Below are 21,554 nucleotides of genomic sequence, written 5' to 3' on the forward strand. Positions count from 1 at the left end.
GTTTTAATTAATTTTGATGAATACTAAATATTTTTTTTTTGTGTGACTGGGATGAATTAATTCACATTCACTCTAAAACTACATCATTCACGTTCACAGTGCACACAACACCTCTGTACTTCTGATTTCTCCCAAAATGGAGACAGGAGACTCATCAGTCAATAAATGGCAAAACAAAGTAACTGCCGTTATATATACGTATATGTGTGTGTATATGTGTGCGTGTGTGATTGTGTATTTTTTCCCAGACACTTAATAACATATTTTCTAAATGAAAGTGAAAATGTTTACATTTATATTAATTGCAATTAGTTAACTATAAGACTTGAAGGTAAAGTGCACCCAAATCTGAAAATGAATTTACTCCCCTTTAAGTTGTTCCAAACCTGTAGGAGTTTCTTCCTTTCATTTAACACAGAAGGTGATATTTTAAAGAATACTGGTAATCAAACAGTTGACGGTAGCCATTGTTATCCATGAATAAAATAAATAAATAAAATACTATGGCATTATTGCATTATTATCACCTGTGTACCCTCAGCTCCCCGTTATCGGGACTGCTCTGCTCATTGTTCATTTGTGAAGTCTTGATTTACCCAAACTCTGTCTCTAGCTCATTTCTGGTGTTTGCTCTTGTGATTTTGACTTGGACTCTGAACTCGTTTGTGAACCTAAGCTGCCAGCCCTTTACCCATGCCTGTTTGAGTTACAATTCTTGGATTGCCCTTACCTGTGTGCTGTTTTGAGTTATTTATACTGGCCTTGCCTAGTGTTCTTGAGTTCTATGACTGTCTATCTCTGCTGGCTTACCTGTGTAATAAAATACTGCAGATGGATCCGACCGCCTCAGCCTCTTCGTCACATAATCCCTTTTTTAATGCATATTTAAATGCAATATATTTGCTTCAGTTTTTGATTTTATTATTATTTATTTATATGGTAAATGTGAACTGCTGAATGCACTAACAAGTACTTTTGGTAAAGCTTATAACTCATGTATTATTATTATTATTATTATATTTTCTAATTACACATTTGATCTGATAAAATTTACATTTAGTATTTAAAAATAATACCATACTGAATGACTACAGTAATTTATAAGTTAATTATAAAGTATTTTACATGTGCTTTAGTATGTTATTTAACATAACAATAGGTGTACTTTAAAGCACAATAAAAGATTATTAAAATTAAAATATACTAGTTTAACATTTTTAAGTGCATATAAAGTGTGTTAAATAAGGTTCATTGGTTAACATTAGTTTATTACTTTAGTTAAAATGAACTAAGCATTAACAATACTTCTACAGCATTTATTAATTTTAATTTTAATTTCACTACTAATGCTTTATCAAAATCAAAAGTTGTGCTTGTTAACATTAATGTACTGTAATTAACATTAACAATCAACGACTAACTAACATTAACAAAGATGAATAAATACAGTAATGTTTTCTTTATTGTTAGTTCATGTTAGTTAATACATTAAATATAACTAATGAAACCTTATGTTAAAGTGTTGAAATTCAAAGTGGCTTCATATCAGCAATATTACATTTTCTACAAGTACAGTTTTTTTTTAACAAGTAATCATTTTTATTTCACAATGACTAGTCTTACAAAATTAGTGTATTGTATTTGTTCCTAAATGGTAAATATTATCACCTTTTTAATTAAAGATATTTTAATGTTATGATATTTTAATTAAAATATTTTTGTGATTGTTTGGTTCCATCTAGTGGTGATCAAATCCCTAAACAAACAAACAAAATAAAGCACGTTAAAAAAACGTATAAAATAAGTCAGCTGATTAATATCAGCCTTCACACACAGTATCAAAAAAGGCAACTTTTGTATTATTTCAAGTTATTTCAAATACTCAAAAGTGTCTAATTAAAAATACATGGACTACATTACATAACAGCCATCTGACCACCTTAGTGCAGTGTCACGGTGGGCGGGGCTACGTAGGATTCAGTGTCATAATGGGCGTGTCCTAGTCGGGATTTGTCATTGCACTTCCTCCTCACGCGTCTGTACACTGCATGAGTTCTGAACGGTTGTAATTCACTTTAGCAGCTTTGGACCTAACAACAGCGGAGTTTATTGTTTCATCATGGGCCTCACCAGCGATCCGAACTACCGCAAACTGGAGCAATGGTACAAATCCAGCGCCGGGAACCTCAACATGAGGCAGATGTTCGACGCAGATCCAGACAGATTCAACAAGTTCAGGTGAAACACACATCAAACGCGCTTCCGCTGAGCGCGTGAGCTCTGTCACACATTTCGATGCACATTTCATCCCATCGAGCCTGCCAGCATCACATATATCCCGCATCAGCTGTTACTAGGACTTGCATCTTGGTCATGAGGCCTATATGAACAAATTTATTTTATATAACATTTGATGCATTGGTTTTTCCTAAGTCATCTTAATGTTCTTGCAATTTAATATAAGGACACGTGTTAGTGTATATATGCGCATATCGTTACATTTACAGCGTTACATGGAGCTTTGATCTTCACGTTGCCGTTGCAAGGTTATTGCCCCATCAGGCCAGAATCCGCCCTCTGCACTGTGGCACCTGCTTTATATCCTTCATTTACACTCATATAAACACTCTGAGAGTATGTTTCACTATTCATCTTTGCTTTAAATCAGAATGGACATCGCCAGATTAGCAGCTAGACGCATAACAAGGTCATAGGTCATCGGTCAAGTGTGCTACAGCACTGCATGCACTTTCACACTCCTGTTATTTTGCAGCATACATGTGAGTTTCTGTGACTGTATTTCATTAAATGCACATGATCTGTATTTCTCAAGTGCACTCACTGCGTATGCAGTCTCATAAGAGTGTGTCTCATCCTCTAGTGCGATGCCTCTGTGTTTATATGTGGCATATGTACCAAGCATAGCCTACTCACATTAGAGTTCATTAGCAGTGGTGGGTTCAAGCCTGATGATGTATGTTTGGGGTGTTATTGAAGTCTGTAGTATGACGTTCTGCTCAGAGCGGTGTTGGCCAACAGAGGGCGCTGTAACAGCATGATGCACACACTCCCAGCGGGCTGAACTCATTTTATATTCATTCATAACATATAAAATTTATCTGACTTACGTTTTTTTAATATGTATATTATATGTATTTAAAGAAAAACGCAGTTGTTATGTTCGAGACGAATTGTATTTAAATTGTTGTAATGATGGGGAGTAAGCACGTGTTTACACTTCTGACGTAATAACGTGAAATTGTCTGTTTAGGTGCGTAAAGTTTTACTATATAATTAATAACAATATTATTAATAATAATAATAATAATCATTGATATATATATAAATATATATTTATAGTTTTAAATAAACACACTTATGTATATGATGCATATGAATGTAATGTTTATTTATACATATAAAATATTGGATATACAAAATTGGCCCATGAGTACTGGTGTGTGTGTGGGGGGGGGGGGTGATCATTTAAAATATCTTAAAAATATCTTAAAAATATTTATTTGAGTACAGTTCAGTTCTGAGAGTAATGTGGCATGCTGCAGTTTGAGAGTCGCTGCTAAATATAAGCGTGCTGAGATGGGCAAGATATATTTTCTCAAATGGCTCATTTAGCTTTCCTCATGTTTAATTAATTCTCCCAGTCTAAACATCACTAAGGTCCTCTCACTTGGATGTATACCAGGCTTGAATGATGTTCCTGCGTTATACATGTACAACATGAAGCAAAATTAAACAAATAATAATAGAGCTTTTTTTTTATCCTAACTGTGTGTGTGTGATCCTGTCTTCTGAGCAGTTTACAGATGACGACGGATGATGGAGACATTCTGCTGGATTACTCGAAGAATCTCATCAATGAAGAAATCCTGCACATGCTCTTCGACATGGTATGGTCCACAAGCTAAACATTTCTTCATAAAGTCAGAGTAGAGTGTGTTACTGCTGAAAATAGGATAGTTGTATCAGGTTAACCGTATCTGTGGGTGTGGTGTAATGTTTATGTAGTTTATGCAGTAGAGTATGTGCAAGCTTAAGACCAAAGTATACTTCAGTTTTGAGGCAAAAGCTTTCGTATGTTTGCAGGAAAAAGTAAAATGTAAAAGTGTAAACACTGGAGCATAGAATTAAACAAAAATAATTGTAACTTTATCTCATAATTCAGACTTTGTTATCCTTAAGTCAAAATTGAAAGAGATAAACTCAGAAATCTGACTTTTCTTACAGTGCTGACTTTACATCTTTCAGTTCCATCCTTACATTGTGCACTTCCGACTTCACATCTCGCACACTTCCGACTTCACATCTCGCGCACTTCCGACTTCACATATCGTGCACTTCCGACTTCACATCTCGCGCACTTCCGACTTCACATCTCGCGCACTTCCGACTTCACATCTCGTGCACTTCCGACTTCACATCTCGCGCACTTCCGACTTCACATCTTGCGCACTTCCGACTTCACATCTCGCACACTTCAAATCTTCCGACTTCACATCTCGCTCACTTCTCATCTTCCGACTTCACATCTCGCACACTTCCGACTTCACATCTCGCACACTTCTCATCTTCCGACTTCACATCTCGCGCACTTCCGACTTCACATCTCGCGCACTTCCGACTTCACATCTCGCGCACTTCCGACTTCACATCTCGCGCACTTCCGACTTCACATATCGTGCACTTCCGACTTCACATATCGTGCACTTCCGACTTCACATCTCGCGCACTTCCGACTTCACATCTCGCGCACTTCCGACTTCACATCTCGCACACTTCAAATCTTCCGACTTCACATCTCGCTCACTTCTCATCTTCCGACTTCACATCTCGCACACTTCCGACTTCACATCTCGCACACTTCTCATCTTCCGACTTCACATCTCGCGCACTTCCGACTTCACATATCGTGCACTTCCGACTTCACATATCGTGCACTTCCGACTTCACATATCGTGCACTTCCGACTTCACATCTCGCGCACTTCCGACTTCACATCTCGCGCACTTCCGACTTCACATCTCGCGCACTTCCGACTTCACATCTCGCGCACTTCCGACTTCACATCTCGCGCACTTCCGACTTCACATCTCGCGCACTTCAAATCTTCCGACTTCACATCTCGCACACTTTTCATCTTCCGACTTCACATCTCACTCACTTCTCATCTTCCGACTTCACATCTCGCACACTTCCGACTTCACATCTCGCACACTTCTCATCTTCCGACTTCACATCTCGCACACTTCTGACTTCACATCTCGCACACTTCTCATCTTCCGACTTCACATCTCACACACTTCCGACTTCACATCTCGCACACTTCTCATCTTCCGACTTCACATCTCGCACACTTCCGACTTCACATCTCGCACACTTCTCAGGTTCCGACTTCACATCTCACACACTTCCGACTTCACATCTCGCACACTTCTCATCTTCCGACTTCACATCTCGCACACTTCCCACTTCACATCTCGCACACTTCCCACTTCACATCTCGCACACTGCCCACTTCATATCTCACGCACTTCCCACTTCATATCTCGCACACTTCCCACTTCACATCTCACACACTTCTCAGGTTCCGACTTCACATCTCACACACTTCCGACTTCACATCTCGCACACTTCTCATCTTCCGACTTCACATCTCGCACACTTCCCACTTCACATCTCGCACACTGCCCACTTCATATCTCACGCACTTCCCACTTCACATCTCGCACACTGCCCACTTCATATCTCACGCACTTCCCACTTCATATCTCGCACACTTCCCACTTCACATCTCACACACTTCCCACTTCACATCTCACACACTTCCCACTTCACATCTCGCACACTTCCCACTTCCCATTTCGCACACTTCCCACTTCACATCTCGCACACTTCTCATCTTCCGACTTCACATCTCGCACACTTCCCACTTCACATCTCGCACACTTCTGACTTCACATCTCGCACACTTCTCATCTTGCGACTTCACATCTCGCACACTTCCGACTTCACATCTCGCACACTTCTCATCTTCCGACTTCACATCTCGCACACTTCCGACTTCACATCTCGCACACTTCTCATCTTCCGACTTCACATCTCGCACACTTCCGACTTCACATCTCGGAAACGTCTCCTCTTCCGTCTTCACATCTCGCGCATTTCTCATCTTCCGACTTCACATCTCGTAGTTCTGTCATTATATTGCCCAATTCCAACATCACATCTCGCACACTTCCCACTTCACATCTCGCACACTTCCCACTTCACATGTCGCACACTTCCGACATCACATCTCGCGCACTTCCGACATCACATCTCGCGCACTTCCGACTTCACATCTCGCGCACTTCCGACTTCACATCTCGTAGTTCCCACTTCTCATCTTGCGCACTTCTGACTTCACATTTACAATTCTGTCATTATATTGCCCACTTCCCACTTCACATCTCGCGCACTTCCGACTTCACATCTCGCACACTTCAAATCTTCCGACTTCACATCTCGCACACTTTTCATCTTCCGACTTCACATCTCGCACACTTCAAATCTTCCGACTTCACATCTCGCACACTTTTCATCTTCCGACTTCACATCTCGCTCACTTCTCATCTTCCGACTTCACATCTCGCACACTTCCGACTTCACATCTCGCACACTTCTCATCTTCCGACTTCACATCTCGCGCACTTCCGACTTCACATCTCGCACACTTCTCATCTTCCGACTTCACATCTCGCACACTTCCGACTTCACATCTCGCACACTTCTGACTTCACATCTCGCACACTTTTCATCTTCCGACTTCACATCTCGCTCACTTCTCATCTTCCGACTTCACATCTCGCACACTTCCGACTTCACATCTCGCACACTTCTCATCTTCCGACTTCACAACTCGCACACTTCAGACTTCACATCTCGGAAACGTCTCCTCTTCCGTCTTCACATCTCGCGCATTTCTCATCTTCCGACTTCACATCTCGCACACTTCAAATCTTCCGACTTCACATCTCGCACACTTTTCATCTTCCGACTTCACATCTCGCACACTTCAAATCTTCCGACTTCACATCTCGCACACTTTTCATCTTCCGACTTCACATCTCGCTCACTTCTCATCTTCCGACTTCACATCTCGCACACTTCCGACTTCACATCTCGCACACTTCTCATCTTCCGACTTCACATCTCGCGCACTTCCGACTTCACATCTCGCACACTTCTCATCTTCCGACTTCACATCTCGCACACTTCCGACTTCACATCTCGCACACTTCTGACTTCACATCTCGCACACTTTTCATCTTCCGACTTCACATCTCGCTCACTTCTCATCTTCCGACTTCACATCTCGCACACTTCCGACTTCACATCTCGCACACTTCTCATCTTCCGACTTCACAACTCGCACACTTCAGACTTCACATCTCGGAAACGTCTCCTCTTCCGTCTTCACATCTCGCGCATTTCTCATCTTCCGACTTCACATCTCGCACACTTCCCACTTTACATCTCGCACACTTCCCACTTTACATCTCGCACACTTCCCACTTCACATCTCGCACACTTCTCATCTTCCGACTTCACATCTCGCACACTTCTCATCTTCCGACTTCACATCTCGCACACTTCTGACTTCACATCTCGCACACTTCTCATCTTGCGACTTCACATCTCGCACACTTCTCATCTTCCGACTTCACATCTCGCACACTTCCGACTTCACATCTCGCACACTTCTCATCTTCCGACTTCACATCTCGCACACTTCCGACTTCACATCTCGGAAACGTCTCCTCTTCCGTCTTCACATCTCGTGCATTTCTCATCTTCCGACTTCACATCTCGTAGTTCTGCCATTATATTGCCCAATTCCAACATCACATCTCGCACACTTCACATCTCGCACACTTCCCACTTCACATGTTGCACACTTCCGACATCACATCTCGTAGTTCCCACTTCTCATCTTGCGCACTTCTGACTTCACATTTACAATTCTGTCATTATATTGCCCACTTCCCACTTCACATCTCGCGCACTTCCGACTTCACATATCGTTGTTCTGTCATTATATTGCCCAATTCCAACATCCCATCTCGCACACTTTCCACTTCACATCTCGCACACTTCCGACTTCACATCTCGCACACTTCTCATCTTCCGACTTCACATCTCGCACACTTCCGACTTCACATCTCGCGCACTTCCGACTTCACATCTCGTAGTTCCCACTTCTCATCTTGCGCACTTCTGACTTCACATTTACAATTCTGTCATTATATTGCCCACTTCCCACTTCACATCTCGCGCACTTCCGACTTCACCTCTCGCACACTTCAAATCTTCCGACTTCACATCTCGCACACTTTTCATCTTCCGACTTCACATCTCGCACACTTCAAATCTTCCGACTTCACATCTCGCACACTTTTCATCTTCCGACTTCACATCTCGCTCACTTCTCATCTTCCGACTTCACATCTCGCACACTTCCGACTTCACATCTCGCACACTTCTCATCTTCCGACTTCACATCTCGCACACTTCCGACTTCACATCTCGCACACTTCTCATCTTCCGACTTCACATCTCGCACACTTCCGACTTCACATCTCGGAAACGTCTCCTCTTCCGTCTTCACATCTCGCGCATTTCTCATCTTCCGACTTCACATCTCGTAGTTCTGTCATTATATTGCCCAATTCCAACATCACATCTCGCACACTTCCCACTTCACATCTCGCACACTTCCCACTTCACATGTCGCACACTTCCGACATCACATCTCGCGCACTTCCGACATCACATCTCGCGCACTTCCGACTTCACATCTCGCGCACTTCCGACTTCACATCTCGTAGTTCCCACTTCTCATCTTGCGCACTTCTGACTTCACATTTACAATTCTGTCATTATATTGCCCACTTCCCACTTCACATCTCGCGCACTTCCGACTTCACATCTCGCACACTTCAAATCTTCCGACTTCACATCTCGCACACTTTTCATCTTCCGACTTCACATCTCGCACACTTCAAATCTTCCGACTTCACATCTCGCACACTTTTCATCTTCCGACTTCACATCTCGCTCACTTCTCATCTTCCGACTTCACATCTCGCACACTTCCGACTTCACATCTCGCACACTTCTCATCTTCCGACTTCACATCTCGCGCACTTCCGACTTCACATCTCGCACACTTCTCATCTTCCGACTTCACATCTCGCACACTTCTCATCTTCCGACTTCACATCTCGCACACTTCCGACTTCACATCTCGCACACTTCTGACTTCACATCTCGCACACTTTTCATCTTCCGACTTCACATCTCGCTCACTTCTCATCTTCCGACTTCACATCTCGCACACTTCCGACTTCACATCTCGCACACTTCTCATCTTCCGACTTCACAACTCGCACACTTCAGACTTCACATCTCGGAAACGTCTCCTCTTCCGTCTTCACATCTCGCGCATTTCTCATCTTCCGACTTCACATCTCGCACACTTCCCACTTTACATCTCGCACACTTCCCACTTTACATCTCGCACACTTCCCACTTCACATCTCGCACACTTCTCATCTTCCGACTTCACATCTCGCACACTTCTCATCTTCCGACTTCACATCTCGCACACTTCTGACTTCACATCTCGCACACTTCTCATCTTGCGACTTCACATCTCGCACACTTCTCATCTTCCGACTTCACATCTCGCACACTTCCGACTTCACATCTCGCACACTTCTCATCTTCCGACTTCACATCTCGCACACTTCCGACTTCACATCTCGGAAACGTCTCCTCTTCCGTCTTCACATCTCGTGCATTTCTCATCTTCCGACTTCACATCTCGTAGTTCTGCCATTATATTGCCCAATTCCAACATCACATCTCGCACACTTCACATCTCGCACACTTCCCACTTCACATGTTGCACACTTCCGACATCACATCTCGTAGTTCCCACTTCTCATCTTGCGCACTTCTGACTTCACATTTACAATTCTGTCATTATATTGCCCACTTCCCACTTCACATCTCGCGCACTTCCGACTTCACATATCGTTGTTCTGTCATTATATTGCCCAATTCCAACATCCCATCTCGCACACTTTCCACTTCACATCTCGCACACTTCCGACTTCACATCTCGCACACTTCTCATCTTCCGACTTCACATCTCGCACACTTCCGACTTCACATCTCGCGCACTTCCGACTTCACATCTCGTAGTTCCCACTTCTCATCTTGCGCACTTCTGACTTCACATTTACAATTCTGTCATTATATTGCCCACTTCCCACTTCACATCTCGCGCACTTCCGACTTCACCTCTCGCACACTTCAAATCTTCCGACTTCACATCTCGCACACTTTTCATCTTCCGACTTCACATCTCGCACACTTCAAATCTTCCGACTTCACATCTCGCACACTTTTCATCTTCCGACTTCACATCTCGCTCACTTCTCATCTTCCGACTTCACATCTCGCACACTTCCGACTTCACATCTCGCACACTTCTCATCTTCCGACTTCACATCTCGCACACTTCCGACTTCACATCTCGCGCATTTCTCATCTTCCGACTTCACATCTCGCACACTTCCCACTCTACATCTCGCACACTTCCCACTCTACATCTCGCACACTTCCCACTCTACATCTCGCACACTTCCCACTTTACATCTCGCACACTTCCCACTTCACATCTCGCACACTTCTCATCTTCCGACTTCACATCTCGCACACTTCTCATCTTCCGACTTCACATCTCGCACACTTCCGACTTCACATCTCGCACACTTCTGACTTCACATCTCGCACACTTCTCATCTTGCGACTTCACATCTCGCACACTTCCGACTTCACATCTCGCACACTTCTCATCTTCCGTCTTCACATCTCGCGCATTTCTCATCTTCCGACTTCACATCTCGCACACTTCCCACTTTACATCTCGCACACTTCCCACTTCACATCTCGCACACTTCTCATCTTCCGACTTCACATCTCGCACACTTCCGACTTCACATCTCGCACACTTCTGACTTCACATCTCGCACACTTCTCATCTTCCGACTTCACATCTCGCACACTTCCGACTTCACATCTCGCACACTTCTCATCTTCCGTCTTCACATCTCGCGCATTTCTCATCTTCCGACTTCACATCTCGCACACTTCCCACTTTACATCTCGCACACTTCCCACTTTACATCTCGCACACTTCCCACTTTACATCTCGCACACTTCCCACTTCACATCTCGCACACTTCTCATCTTCCGACTTCACATCTCGCACACTTCTCATCTTCCGACTTCACATCTCGCACACTTCTGACTTCACATCTCGCACACTTCTCATCTTGCGACTTCACATCTCGCACACTTCTCATCTTCCGACTTCACATCTCGCACACTTCCGACTTCACATCTCGCACACTTCCGACTTCACATCTCGGAAACGTCTCCTCTTCCGTCTTCACATCTCGTGCATTTCTCATCTTCCGACTTCACATCTCGTAGTTCTGCCATTATATTGCCCAATTCCAACATCACATCTCGCACACTTCACATCTCGCACACTTCCCACTTCACATGTTGCACACTTCCGACATCACATCTCGTAGTTCCCACTTCTCATCTTGCGCACTTCTGACTTCACATTTACAATTCTGTCATTATATTGCCCACTTCCCACTTCACATCTCGCGCACTTCCGACTTCACATATCGTTGTTCTGCCATTATATTGCCCAATTCCAACATCACATCTCGCACACTTCACATCTCGCACACTTTCCACTTCACATCTCGCACACTTCTCATCTTCCGACTTCACATCTCGCACACTTCCGACTTCACATCTCGCACACTTCTCATCTTCCGACTTCACATCTCGCACACTTCTCATCTTCCGACTTCACATCTCACGCATTTCTCATCTTCCGACTTCACATCCCGCACACTTCTCATCTTCTGACTTCACATCTCGTAGTTCTGTCATTATATTGCCCAATTCCAACATCCCATCTCGCACACTTTCCACTTCACATCTCGCACACTTCCGACTTTACATCTCGCACACTTCTCATCTTCCGACTTCACATCTCGCACACTTCTCATCTTCCGACTTCACATCTCGCACTCTTCCGACTTCACATCTCGCACACTTCCGACTTCACATCTCGCACACTTCCGACTTCACATCTCGCACACTTCCGACTTCACATCTCGCACACTTCCGACTTCACATCTCGCACACTTCTCATCTTCCGACTTCACATCTCGCACACTTCCGACTTCACATCTCGCACACTTCTCATCTTCCGACTTCACATCTCGCACACTTCCGACTTCACATCTCGCACACTTCTCATCTTCCGACTTCACATCTCGCACACTTCCAACTTCACATCTCGCACACTTCTCATCTTCCGACTTCACATCTCACGCATTTCTCATCTTCCGACTTCACATCCCGCACACTTCTCATCTTCTGACTTCACATCTCGTAGTTCTGTCATTATATTGCCCAATTCCAACATCCCATCTCGCACACTTTCCACTTCACATCTCGCACACTTTCCACTTCACATCTCGCACACTTCCGACTTCACATCTCGCACACTTCTCATCTTCCGACTTCACATCTCGCACACTTCCGACTTCACATCTCGCACACTTCTCATCTTCCGACTTCACATCTCGCACACTTCCGACTTCACATCTCGCACACTTCTCATCTTCCGACTTCACATCTCGCACACTTCTCATCTTCTGACTTCACATCTCGTAGTTCTGTCATTATATTGCCCAATTCCGACATCACATCTCGCACACTTCCGACATCACATCTCGCGCACTTCCGACTTCAAAACTCGCGCACTTCCGACTTCACATCTCGCAGTTCCCACTTCTGACTTCACATTTACAATTCTGTCATTATATTGCCCACTTCACATCTCGCGCACTTCCGACTTCACATATCGTTGTTCTGTCATTATATTGCCCAATTCCAACATCACATCTCGCACTTCCGACTTCACATCTCGCACACTTCCGACTTCACATCTCGCACACTTCTCATCTTCCGACTTCACATCTCGCACACTTACGACTTCACATCTCGCACACTTCTCCTCTTCCGACTTCACATCTCACGCATTTCTCATCTTCCGACTTCACATCCCGCACACTTCTCATCTTCTGACTTCACATCTCGTAGTTCTGTCATTATATTGCCCAATTCCGACATCACATCTCGCACACTTCCGACATCACATCTCGCGCACTTTCGACTTCACATCTCGTGCACTTCCGACTTCACATCTCGCGCACTTCCGACTTCACATCTCGCAGTTCCCACTTCTGACTTCACATTTACAATTCTGTCATTATATTGCCCACTTCACATCTCGCGCACTTCCGACTTCACATATCGTTGTTCTGTCATTATATTGCCCAATTCCAACATCACATCTCGCACACTTCCCACTTCACATCTCGTACAATTCCAACACCACATCTCGCACTTCCGACTTCACATCTAATCGGGTCATATTTCACAGTTCTGGCTTTTCATTGGTTTCATTAGCTTTTCGTTAGTTTATATATTGTAAATCTGAATTTTGTTTTCTTCTCAGAATTGCAAGTCTATATTTTACGTATAATGGAAGTATACTTTTGAGCTTTAGTTATCATAACAGCCACATATTTAACCTGACCCAGTACTTCCACTCTTCAACCAATCACAGTAGAGAATGCAAAACTGTATCACTATGATGCAGCAGATTTCTTACAGTAATCACAGCAGGACACAAAACACAATTGGTGTTTGTATAGTTCTTTGTATGCATGCATGCACAAGTTCTTATCCCATTAACCGTTTTGTCCTGTCTCATCATGATTAGGCACGATCGGTGGGCGTTGAAGCTGCCAGAGAGAAGATGTTTGCAGGAGAAAAGATCAACTTCACTGAGGTAATATCCCAGTAAAACATTTCACTGAGAATTAACTTGAGCGAAGCAGTTAAGATTGAAATTGCAAGACCTGTTGTAATGCACTTCTAGAATTTGCTTCAGTGTAAATTCTAATGAACACCTCAGAAAGACATAACTCACATGAGATGGTTACAAATGAAACTAATGTCAGTTAAAATGGGGAGAACAGTTGCTAATATGGCTCTTTAGGGTCGGGCTGAGTTTGTGTGTGTTGGTTTGTAGGGTCGTGCTGTTCTCCACACCGCCCTGAGGAACCGCTCTAACACTCCTGTCATGGTGGACGGTAAAGACGTGATGCCGGATGTGAACGGAGTCCTGGAGCAGATGAAGGGCTTTTGCCATGTGAGTGAACCTGGTTTAATTTGTCATATTTTCAAATTAAATAAATAATATTAACATAATAAAATAAAAATATATTAAAATACAGTGTAATTGAACATTTTAATAAGGGGGAAATACCAATACTCATGGGCTAAGTGGTACTTCTCTACTTGCATTTTAAAGTAATATAATTTAGGATATAATTTGATTACTATGATAACTCCTGAAGATTGCCTCCGTGTATGACGAGTGTGTGTTATTTAACAGAAAGTGCGCAGTGGCGAGTGGAAGGGCTTCAGTGGGAAAGCCATCACTGATGTGGTGAACGTTGGCATTGGTGGCTCTGACTTGGTGAGTTTACTACGACTTTCCAGAGATTTTACACTTCATAATTTACCAATAAAGGAGATTTGGCTATCGCTTACAGTAAATGAAGTCGAATAAAACTGTCAGTTGTTATTTATGCTTATCATAGCAAGTGTTTCTCGATTCTGGACTCTCTTTTATCCTGACGGCCAGGACTCATTGAGTCAGGTCTGGTAATCATTCACAATACTTGGAACAGCATTTATTGAGTTTTGTTTGGTTTTGTTCCTCAGGGTCCTCTGATGGTGACTGAAGCTCTGAAGCCGTACTCTAAAGGAGGACCAAACGTCTGGTTTGTCTCTAATATTGATGGCACACACATGGCCAAGACCCTCGCCAAGCTCAACGCCGAGACCACCCTCTTCATCATCGCATCCAAGGTACAGTACTGGAGTGTTCATCTACATTTATCAGGGATGTGGTTCTTCTGGATCAATCCGGAATGATGACTGAAATAACGAAATGGCCTAAAGCAATTAACTACATAAACTGCGAATAGTCACTTTAATTTGCATTTGGGAACGCAACATTCATCACTGGAATCGTTAATAAATCAGTTGTTTACAAAGAGAAGTTTCAGTGTCGCATGATCCTTCAGAAATCATTCTCTGCTGATTTGTTGCTCAAGAAACACTTACTATTTATTAAAATGGTTTTTGCTGATTTAAGATTTTTTTTGGAAACAATTCTAGAACTCGGAAAGCTTGGAAAGCTTTAGAAATGAAAGAGAGAATTTGATTTTGTTCATCATATATGAAAGCGATAAAGTGAGTGAAGACATTTAAAAAGTTGCAAAAGATTTCTGTTTAATAAGTGTTTTACTAAGTTTATTAAATGTATTTGATAAATATAATGATTTCTAAAAGATCATGTGACACTGAAAACTGATGCAGAAAATTCAGCTTTGATCACAGGTGTAAATTACATTTTATAATATATTATGCAAAATGAAACAATATTTCTGTTTTTACTTCATTTTGATCAAAACTTTTATTTCATTATTATTAAATGCTGACTTTTACAGGACAATAGCGTGATTAAAATATAACATATCTTTTAGTGTGATAAAGTAATTTTACTTTTTTTTAGTAATAAGTGCAACGCATGTTGTCAGATTTTCCCACTTTTTTTTCTCTAGTTGATTCCAAGCCTGATTTCTATTAAACAAAACTGGTTATACAAAGTGAACAAGTTACTGTAAGTTCTTAATTTCTTAATGTATTTTGTTTTTTAGACCTTCACCACCCAAGAGACCATCACTAATGCCGAGACGGCCAAAGAATGGTTCCTCCAGGACGCTAAAGATGTTAGTACATTTATCCTTAGACTGTCTTAAATAAGGTTTCTGATTTATGTCTAATTATGTGCGCTATAGATGGTTGTCTTCTAGTCTCATTCAGCGTTTTGTGTATTTTCAGACATCTGCTGTGGCCAAACATTTTGTGGCTCTTTCCACAAATGCAGTAAGTACAGGGTTACGGCAGCTGTTTGATATTTTGTTGTTGATGTTTTAAGTATCTTTAAAAAAAAATGTTACATGACTTTCCCGTGTCCTCACCAGCCAAAGGTCAAGGACTTCGGTATCGACACCAAAAACATGTTTGAGTTTTGGGATGTAAGTATTTCTTGCATTATGTTCTGTTATTGCATGAGAATGGAAATCTGCTTTTTGATTGGCTGCACATTAATATTGGACTACTAATGTGTTCCTGAATCAGCATATTACTTCTCAAAGCCCAGACTGTTTCTCTGATGCTGATTGCTCATGTTTTAGTGGGTCGGCGGGCGCTACTCGCTGTGGTCGGCTATCGGTTTGTCCATTGCACTGCACATAGGTACGTCTGCTGTATGAACGGTAACATAAGGTCTGAAACATGATGATTCAAGTACATGGACGCAACTGCTTCTAACGATCAAGTTTGCATTCTCAGCATTGCCAGAGAGGGGGCGCTATAACAAGAATAAGCATAACAAGTCTTCTAGTTTATTCTTTCAGTGTCAGTGAGAACCACAGAGAGATTGACTATTTAAATTTATCATTAAATCATAATTAACCCTATTTACTTTACCGTATTTTTCAGACTATAAGACCTGAGTAGAAGTCGCATCAGTCCAAAAATACGTCATGATGAGGAAAATAACATATATAAGTCGCACTGGACTATAAGTCGCATTTATTTAGAACCAAGAACCAAGAGAAAACATTACCATCTACACCCGCGAGAGGGCGCCCTCTGGTGGCTGTAGACGGTAATGTTTTCTCTTGGTTCATGTCAAATTAATTTTGATAAATAAGTCGCACCTGACTATAAGTCGCAGGACAAACTATGAAAAAAAAAAAAGTGTGACTTATAGTCCGGAAAATAGGGTATTAACCCATGTTCCTGGTCCTATTATGAAGGATTCATCAACGATATTCCCAAAAATATGGATTGTTTTGGTAATTAGGTACATTACTATTTTTAGTTTTTTAATCTTAATGTCTACAATTTACAAATTCCTCCTCTTCAGTCACCTGACTCCATTCTGGTGTTCACGATAAGGGAAAAAACACCTCCATGTTCTGACTAAACATTCATGTTTGTGTACTTGTGTAGAGTATGTTTATAGCCTAACATCTGCCTGATCAAATTTGAAAGGCTGGTAATGCATCATCTTGCACTGATACACAATTACATCTGTAGATGATCCAGTAATTTTATTCATTTCCCTCTCATAGGTTTTGACAACTTCGAACAGCTTCTAGCTGGTGCTCACTGGATGGTAAGCTCAACTGTAGTGTGCCAGTTAACATTAGGATTACTGTACACTACACACACTCCACGCTGTGAGAGTACCTCCGAGCGTCTGAGAGTTCATGTCTCTGGTGGTAACCGCTCTGTACTCTTTCTATAAGGATAACCACTTCCGCTCGGCTCCTCTGGAGCAGAACGCCCCGGTCATACTGGCCCTGCTCGGCATCTGGTACATCAACTTCTTCCAGGCCGAGACGCATGCCCTGCTTCCCTACGACCAGTACATGCACCGTTTCGCTGCGTACTTCCAACAGGTCGGTCTGATGAGGTTTCAGGAAAGGACCCCATTGTTTCTTATAGCAGGACAGTTGTTGAGTTGTTGATGGTATTTCAGGGAGACATGGAGTCTAATGGGAAGTACATCACCAAGTCTGGCACTCGTGTGGATTGCCACACTGGACCCATCGTGTGGGGGGAACCGGGAACTAACGGACAGCACGCCTTCTACCAGCTTATTCACCAGGGTCTGTGATCCTAACCCTCCCCTCTGGACTAGTTCCTAGTTTAATTGACATGTTAATTCCCATTTGTGATGTGTTTATCACAACAGATCTTAATCTCCGCAGGCACTCGCTTGATTCCGGCTGACTTCCTCATTCCTGCTCAGAGTCAGCATCCTATCAGAGATAATCTGCATCATAAGGTATGCCAGCCATCTGCGTGGTCCAGGACACGTCTTTGTTTTCTGGTTCTCTTGGGAGATTGATGCTCCAGATGTTATTTGAGCCATGTTTGTGGGTTACGAAGCACTCTCTCGTTTCATGAATCCGCTAGATCCTGATGGCAAACTTCCTGGCGCAGACGGAGGCTCTGATGAGGGGAAAGACCTCTGAAGAGGCCAAGAAGGAGCTCCAGGGTTCTGGGTTGTCTGGAGATGCACTGGAGAAACTCTTGCCCCATAAAGTGAGTGGTTCATTACTTGGAAAAACAAGGGTCAACTCTTTGGACAGTATCTAAACTGGAGTCCGTCAGACCTGTAGCCTGGTGGTTAGTGCAGTGATTCCCGACCATGTTCCTGGAGCCCCCCCCCAATACTGCATGTTTCCATGTTGTTTTCAGTTCATTAGCTCATTAGTAGAGACTCCAAGACCTGAAATGTGTGTGTCAGACAAAGGAGAGATACAAAATGTGCAGTGTTGGGGGGCCTCCAGGAATGTGGTTGAGAACCACTGGGTTAGTGGACATGCTTTGACAAATGTGTTCCCATTGGTGTGTTATGGTCATGCAGGGATATTTGTCTGAATACACAAACGCGTCACCAAGATTGCATGAAGCAGGGGAATCTAACCCTGCTTTCGGAGAGTAACCATCCTGCAAAATTCTTGAAAATTGCAGGCAGGTGTGTTAAAGCAGGCTTGGGATTGCAGGATCGTAGCTCTCTTTAGGAGCAGGGATATCCAACCCTGACAGTGCATTTCTTATAGGCACTCCAGCAGTACACCTTTTCAAACTCTTCCTAATCAAATGCCTGATTTAACTCTCCGAAATCACATACTCCCTTAGTAGGTTCTTCTTTTGAATAAGTTCTTTCTTTACCACCATTACAAAAGCAATGGTCTATTAACTATGAATGTAATCTTGACATACTTAATCTTCCACTGTGACTTTCAACATGGGTATTTGGGGCCTGATGGTTAGAGAATCAGTCTTGTAACCAGAAGGCAGGAAATGTAGGTGGGGTGAGTGAATGAACCATGCTCTCTTCCACGCTCTATACCCATGACTAGAAACCCCAATTGCTCCCCACAACAAAACCGGCTGCCCACTGCTCCTGGTTTGTATCCACCAATGTACTCATCAGCTCGTAAATGTTTCCTAACTCCTCCCCTTTAACCCTACCTCTGCTGACCCCCTCATCCAGTGAGATTAGTGTTCACACACTGCTCCTAAGGTGTATGTGCACTTACTTGGATGGGTTAAATGCAGAGTAAATACTATTAATGAATCCTCTCCTACGGACTAATAGGATCCCGCCAGAAATAGTAGGTCATCTGAATACTTTCCGCCTACTGTTTTGTGACGCTCTCAGTCCGGACGTAGTACTACAGTATAGTCAAGCTGTTTGAATCTTTTATTGTATGTGGCATTTTCTTCTGTTTTTGAATGACACGTTTATCTTATGTAGGTCTTTGAAGGGAACAAGCCAAGCAACTCTATCATTTTCAAGAAACTTTCACCATTCATGCTTGGTGCACTTGTTGGTGAGTTTCAAACGTATTATCCCACTACTTCCTTTTGTAGATGTGCATTTGTTTGGTAGACACCACACTCAAGGACAATATTCTGTATTTGTTCAAACGTTTCAGCCATGTACGAACACAAGATCTTTGTGCAAGGTGTGATGTGGGATATCAACAGCTACGACCAATGGGGGTAAGTCCAGTTTAAACTCTCCTGCAACTAAAGTTGGGTCCAGTTCAAAAGTTGCGATTAAACAGCGACAGTTCTTTCCATTCCAAATTGTGACGCATTGTTTGCTCTGAGAAGTGTGAAGTTTCAGGCATACGTACATTTACAGATTTTTCTCTGTCCCATCAGTGTGGAGCTCGGCAAGCAGCTGGCCAAGAAGATCGAACCCGAGCTGCAGGACGACGCAGAGGTTCATTCCCACGACTGCTCCACCAATGGACTCATCAGCTTCTTCAAGAAGAACCGGTCTTAAATGTTTGCTAACCCCTCCCCTTTAACCCTTCCTCTGCTGACCCCCTCATCCAATGAGATTAGTGAATTATGTATTAAGGCTTGGCATAGTTCATATAATAAGCCTAGACAAGGAGGACAAGCACTTTATGTCTGTCATCATCTATAAGCCATGGGATTCTTGTGTGTTGTGTGAGATTTGACTGTATTCATGTATCTGTGGACCAGTATGGGATGACTATCTGTTTGCACTGCACATTCTAGATGGATTTCATGTTCTCCTTTGGACCTAGGAACCACAATAAATGTACTCTGACACCTTGCTTAGTCGCATATCCTTTTAGTTTAGTCAAATTCCCTCTGAGATGACGAGTGTCCATTACATGGACCAGGTGGTACCTCCAGAATTGATTTGAAGAGCTGTTTTAATGAATGCGGTTACTCACTACCATTATTTTGCAATGTCATGCTAACACAATGATTATAATGCACTTCATATTTTAATGCTAATCTGTTTTGGAAACCTAGTATGATTTGAGATCACCCCTTGGTCTGGGACCTCATTACTTAGACGTTACTTAGCTTTTGAGTTGAAGAGAAAATACATTTCTCCCTGAATTGGTATATGTGCTATCTGTGCGACGACTGTATACAAACTACACTCTAAAGCAGGCTAACTTTCTTAGGATTTGAACTTGCCATGTGTTGTCAAGTAGGATGTTTTCTTTGTTCAACATCTATGCACAGGTTCCTATCAACCAATCAGACTTTGGGACTGGGTTTTAGGACCGGGGTGTGTGATTTGAACAGGTTTGGCATAATTTTATATGAAGTTGTTCAGACTAAGGATTATGGATATACTGTAGTAGGACTATATTTGTTTGACAGGAATGCTGTTACAGACAAAAGATACTGGGCTAGAAACAAAGTCACAGTTACCTGAAAGCAACCCGGAAAAGAAAAGTTTCATATTTAATGTATTACCAAATATGTTCATACCAAAATCAGTAGATGTTTATGAAAGGGAATCCAAATTGTGCGCTCCTCATTTATGAGTCACACTCATGGTCTTCATGGTCAAAAGTGACCGGACACCTGAATATATATTTTTTTTATTTTTTTTCTCTTCTCAGTAAAATCAATCTAATATATTTTTGTTAAATAATATTGGTTCTTTTGTATTTTGAGAGAATTTCATGGTACTAATTAATATTTATGCAATAATAATGAAATCAATCAATGCAGTATTTCAGAATAAAATAGAGACTAGGCTTTTAAAATCAAATAAATTTTGGAGGCAGAATATCACATCCTGGTGAGAGCAAAAATATACATAATTGTTTACTTTTATTAGGTTGTGGATTTAATAAAAAAAGGTTTTTGTCAAGGTTTAT

General features: G+C 42.4%; 1 protein-coding gene across 1 annotated transcript; it reads left to right on the forward strand.

The window, feature by feature from the left end:
- Positions 1–1,986: 1,986 nt before the first annotated feature.
- LOC113067210 (glucose-6-phosphate isomerase-like) lies at positions 1,987–20,483 on the forward strand. The gene is made up of 18 exons (XM_026239527.1): positions 1,987–2,238; positions 3,818–3,908; positions 13,949–14,017; positions 14,261–14,380; positions 14,627–14,710; positions 14,959–15,105; positions 15,960–16,031; positions 16,144–16,188; positions 16,287–16,340; positions 16,500–16,560; positions 17,445–17,488; positions 17,622–17,774; positions 17,855–17,984; positions 18,087–18,163; positions 18,295–18,423; positions 19,646–19,721; positions 19,827–19,893; positions 20,059–20,483. Exons 1-18 carry the CDS (start codon positions 2,120–2,122, stop codon positions 20,180–20,182), a joined length of 1,662 nt encoding a protein of 553 aa, XP_026095312.1. The 5' UTR covers positions 1,987–2,119; the 3' UTR covers positions 20,183–20,483.
- Positions 20,484–21,554: the final 1,071 nt, after the last annotated feature.

Source organism: Carassius auratus, chromosome 50, assembly GCF_003368295.1.
Source record: "Carassius auratus strain Wakin chromosome 50, ASM336829v1, whole genome shotgun sequence".
Lineage (NCBI taxonomy): Eukaryota > Metazoa > Chordata > Actinopteri > Cypriniformes > Cyprinidae > Carassius > Carassius auratus.

Excerpts from the sequence above, each read along its gene's own strand:
- LOC113067210 (XM_026239527.1), top strand. The coding sequence starts at position 2,120 with ATGGGCCTCACCAGCGATCCGAACTACCGCAAACTGGAGCAATGGTAC. Across the intron at positions 15,106-15,959 it reads TCTTCATCATCGCATCCAAG|ACCTTCACCACCCAAGAGAC; the intron begins GTACAGTACTGG and ends TTTGTTTTTTAG. Across the intron at positions 19,894-20,058 it reads AACAGCTACGACCAATGGGG|TGTGGAGCTCGGCAAGCAGC; the intron begins GTAAGTCCAGTT and ends CTGTCCCATCAG.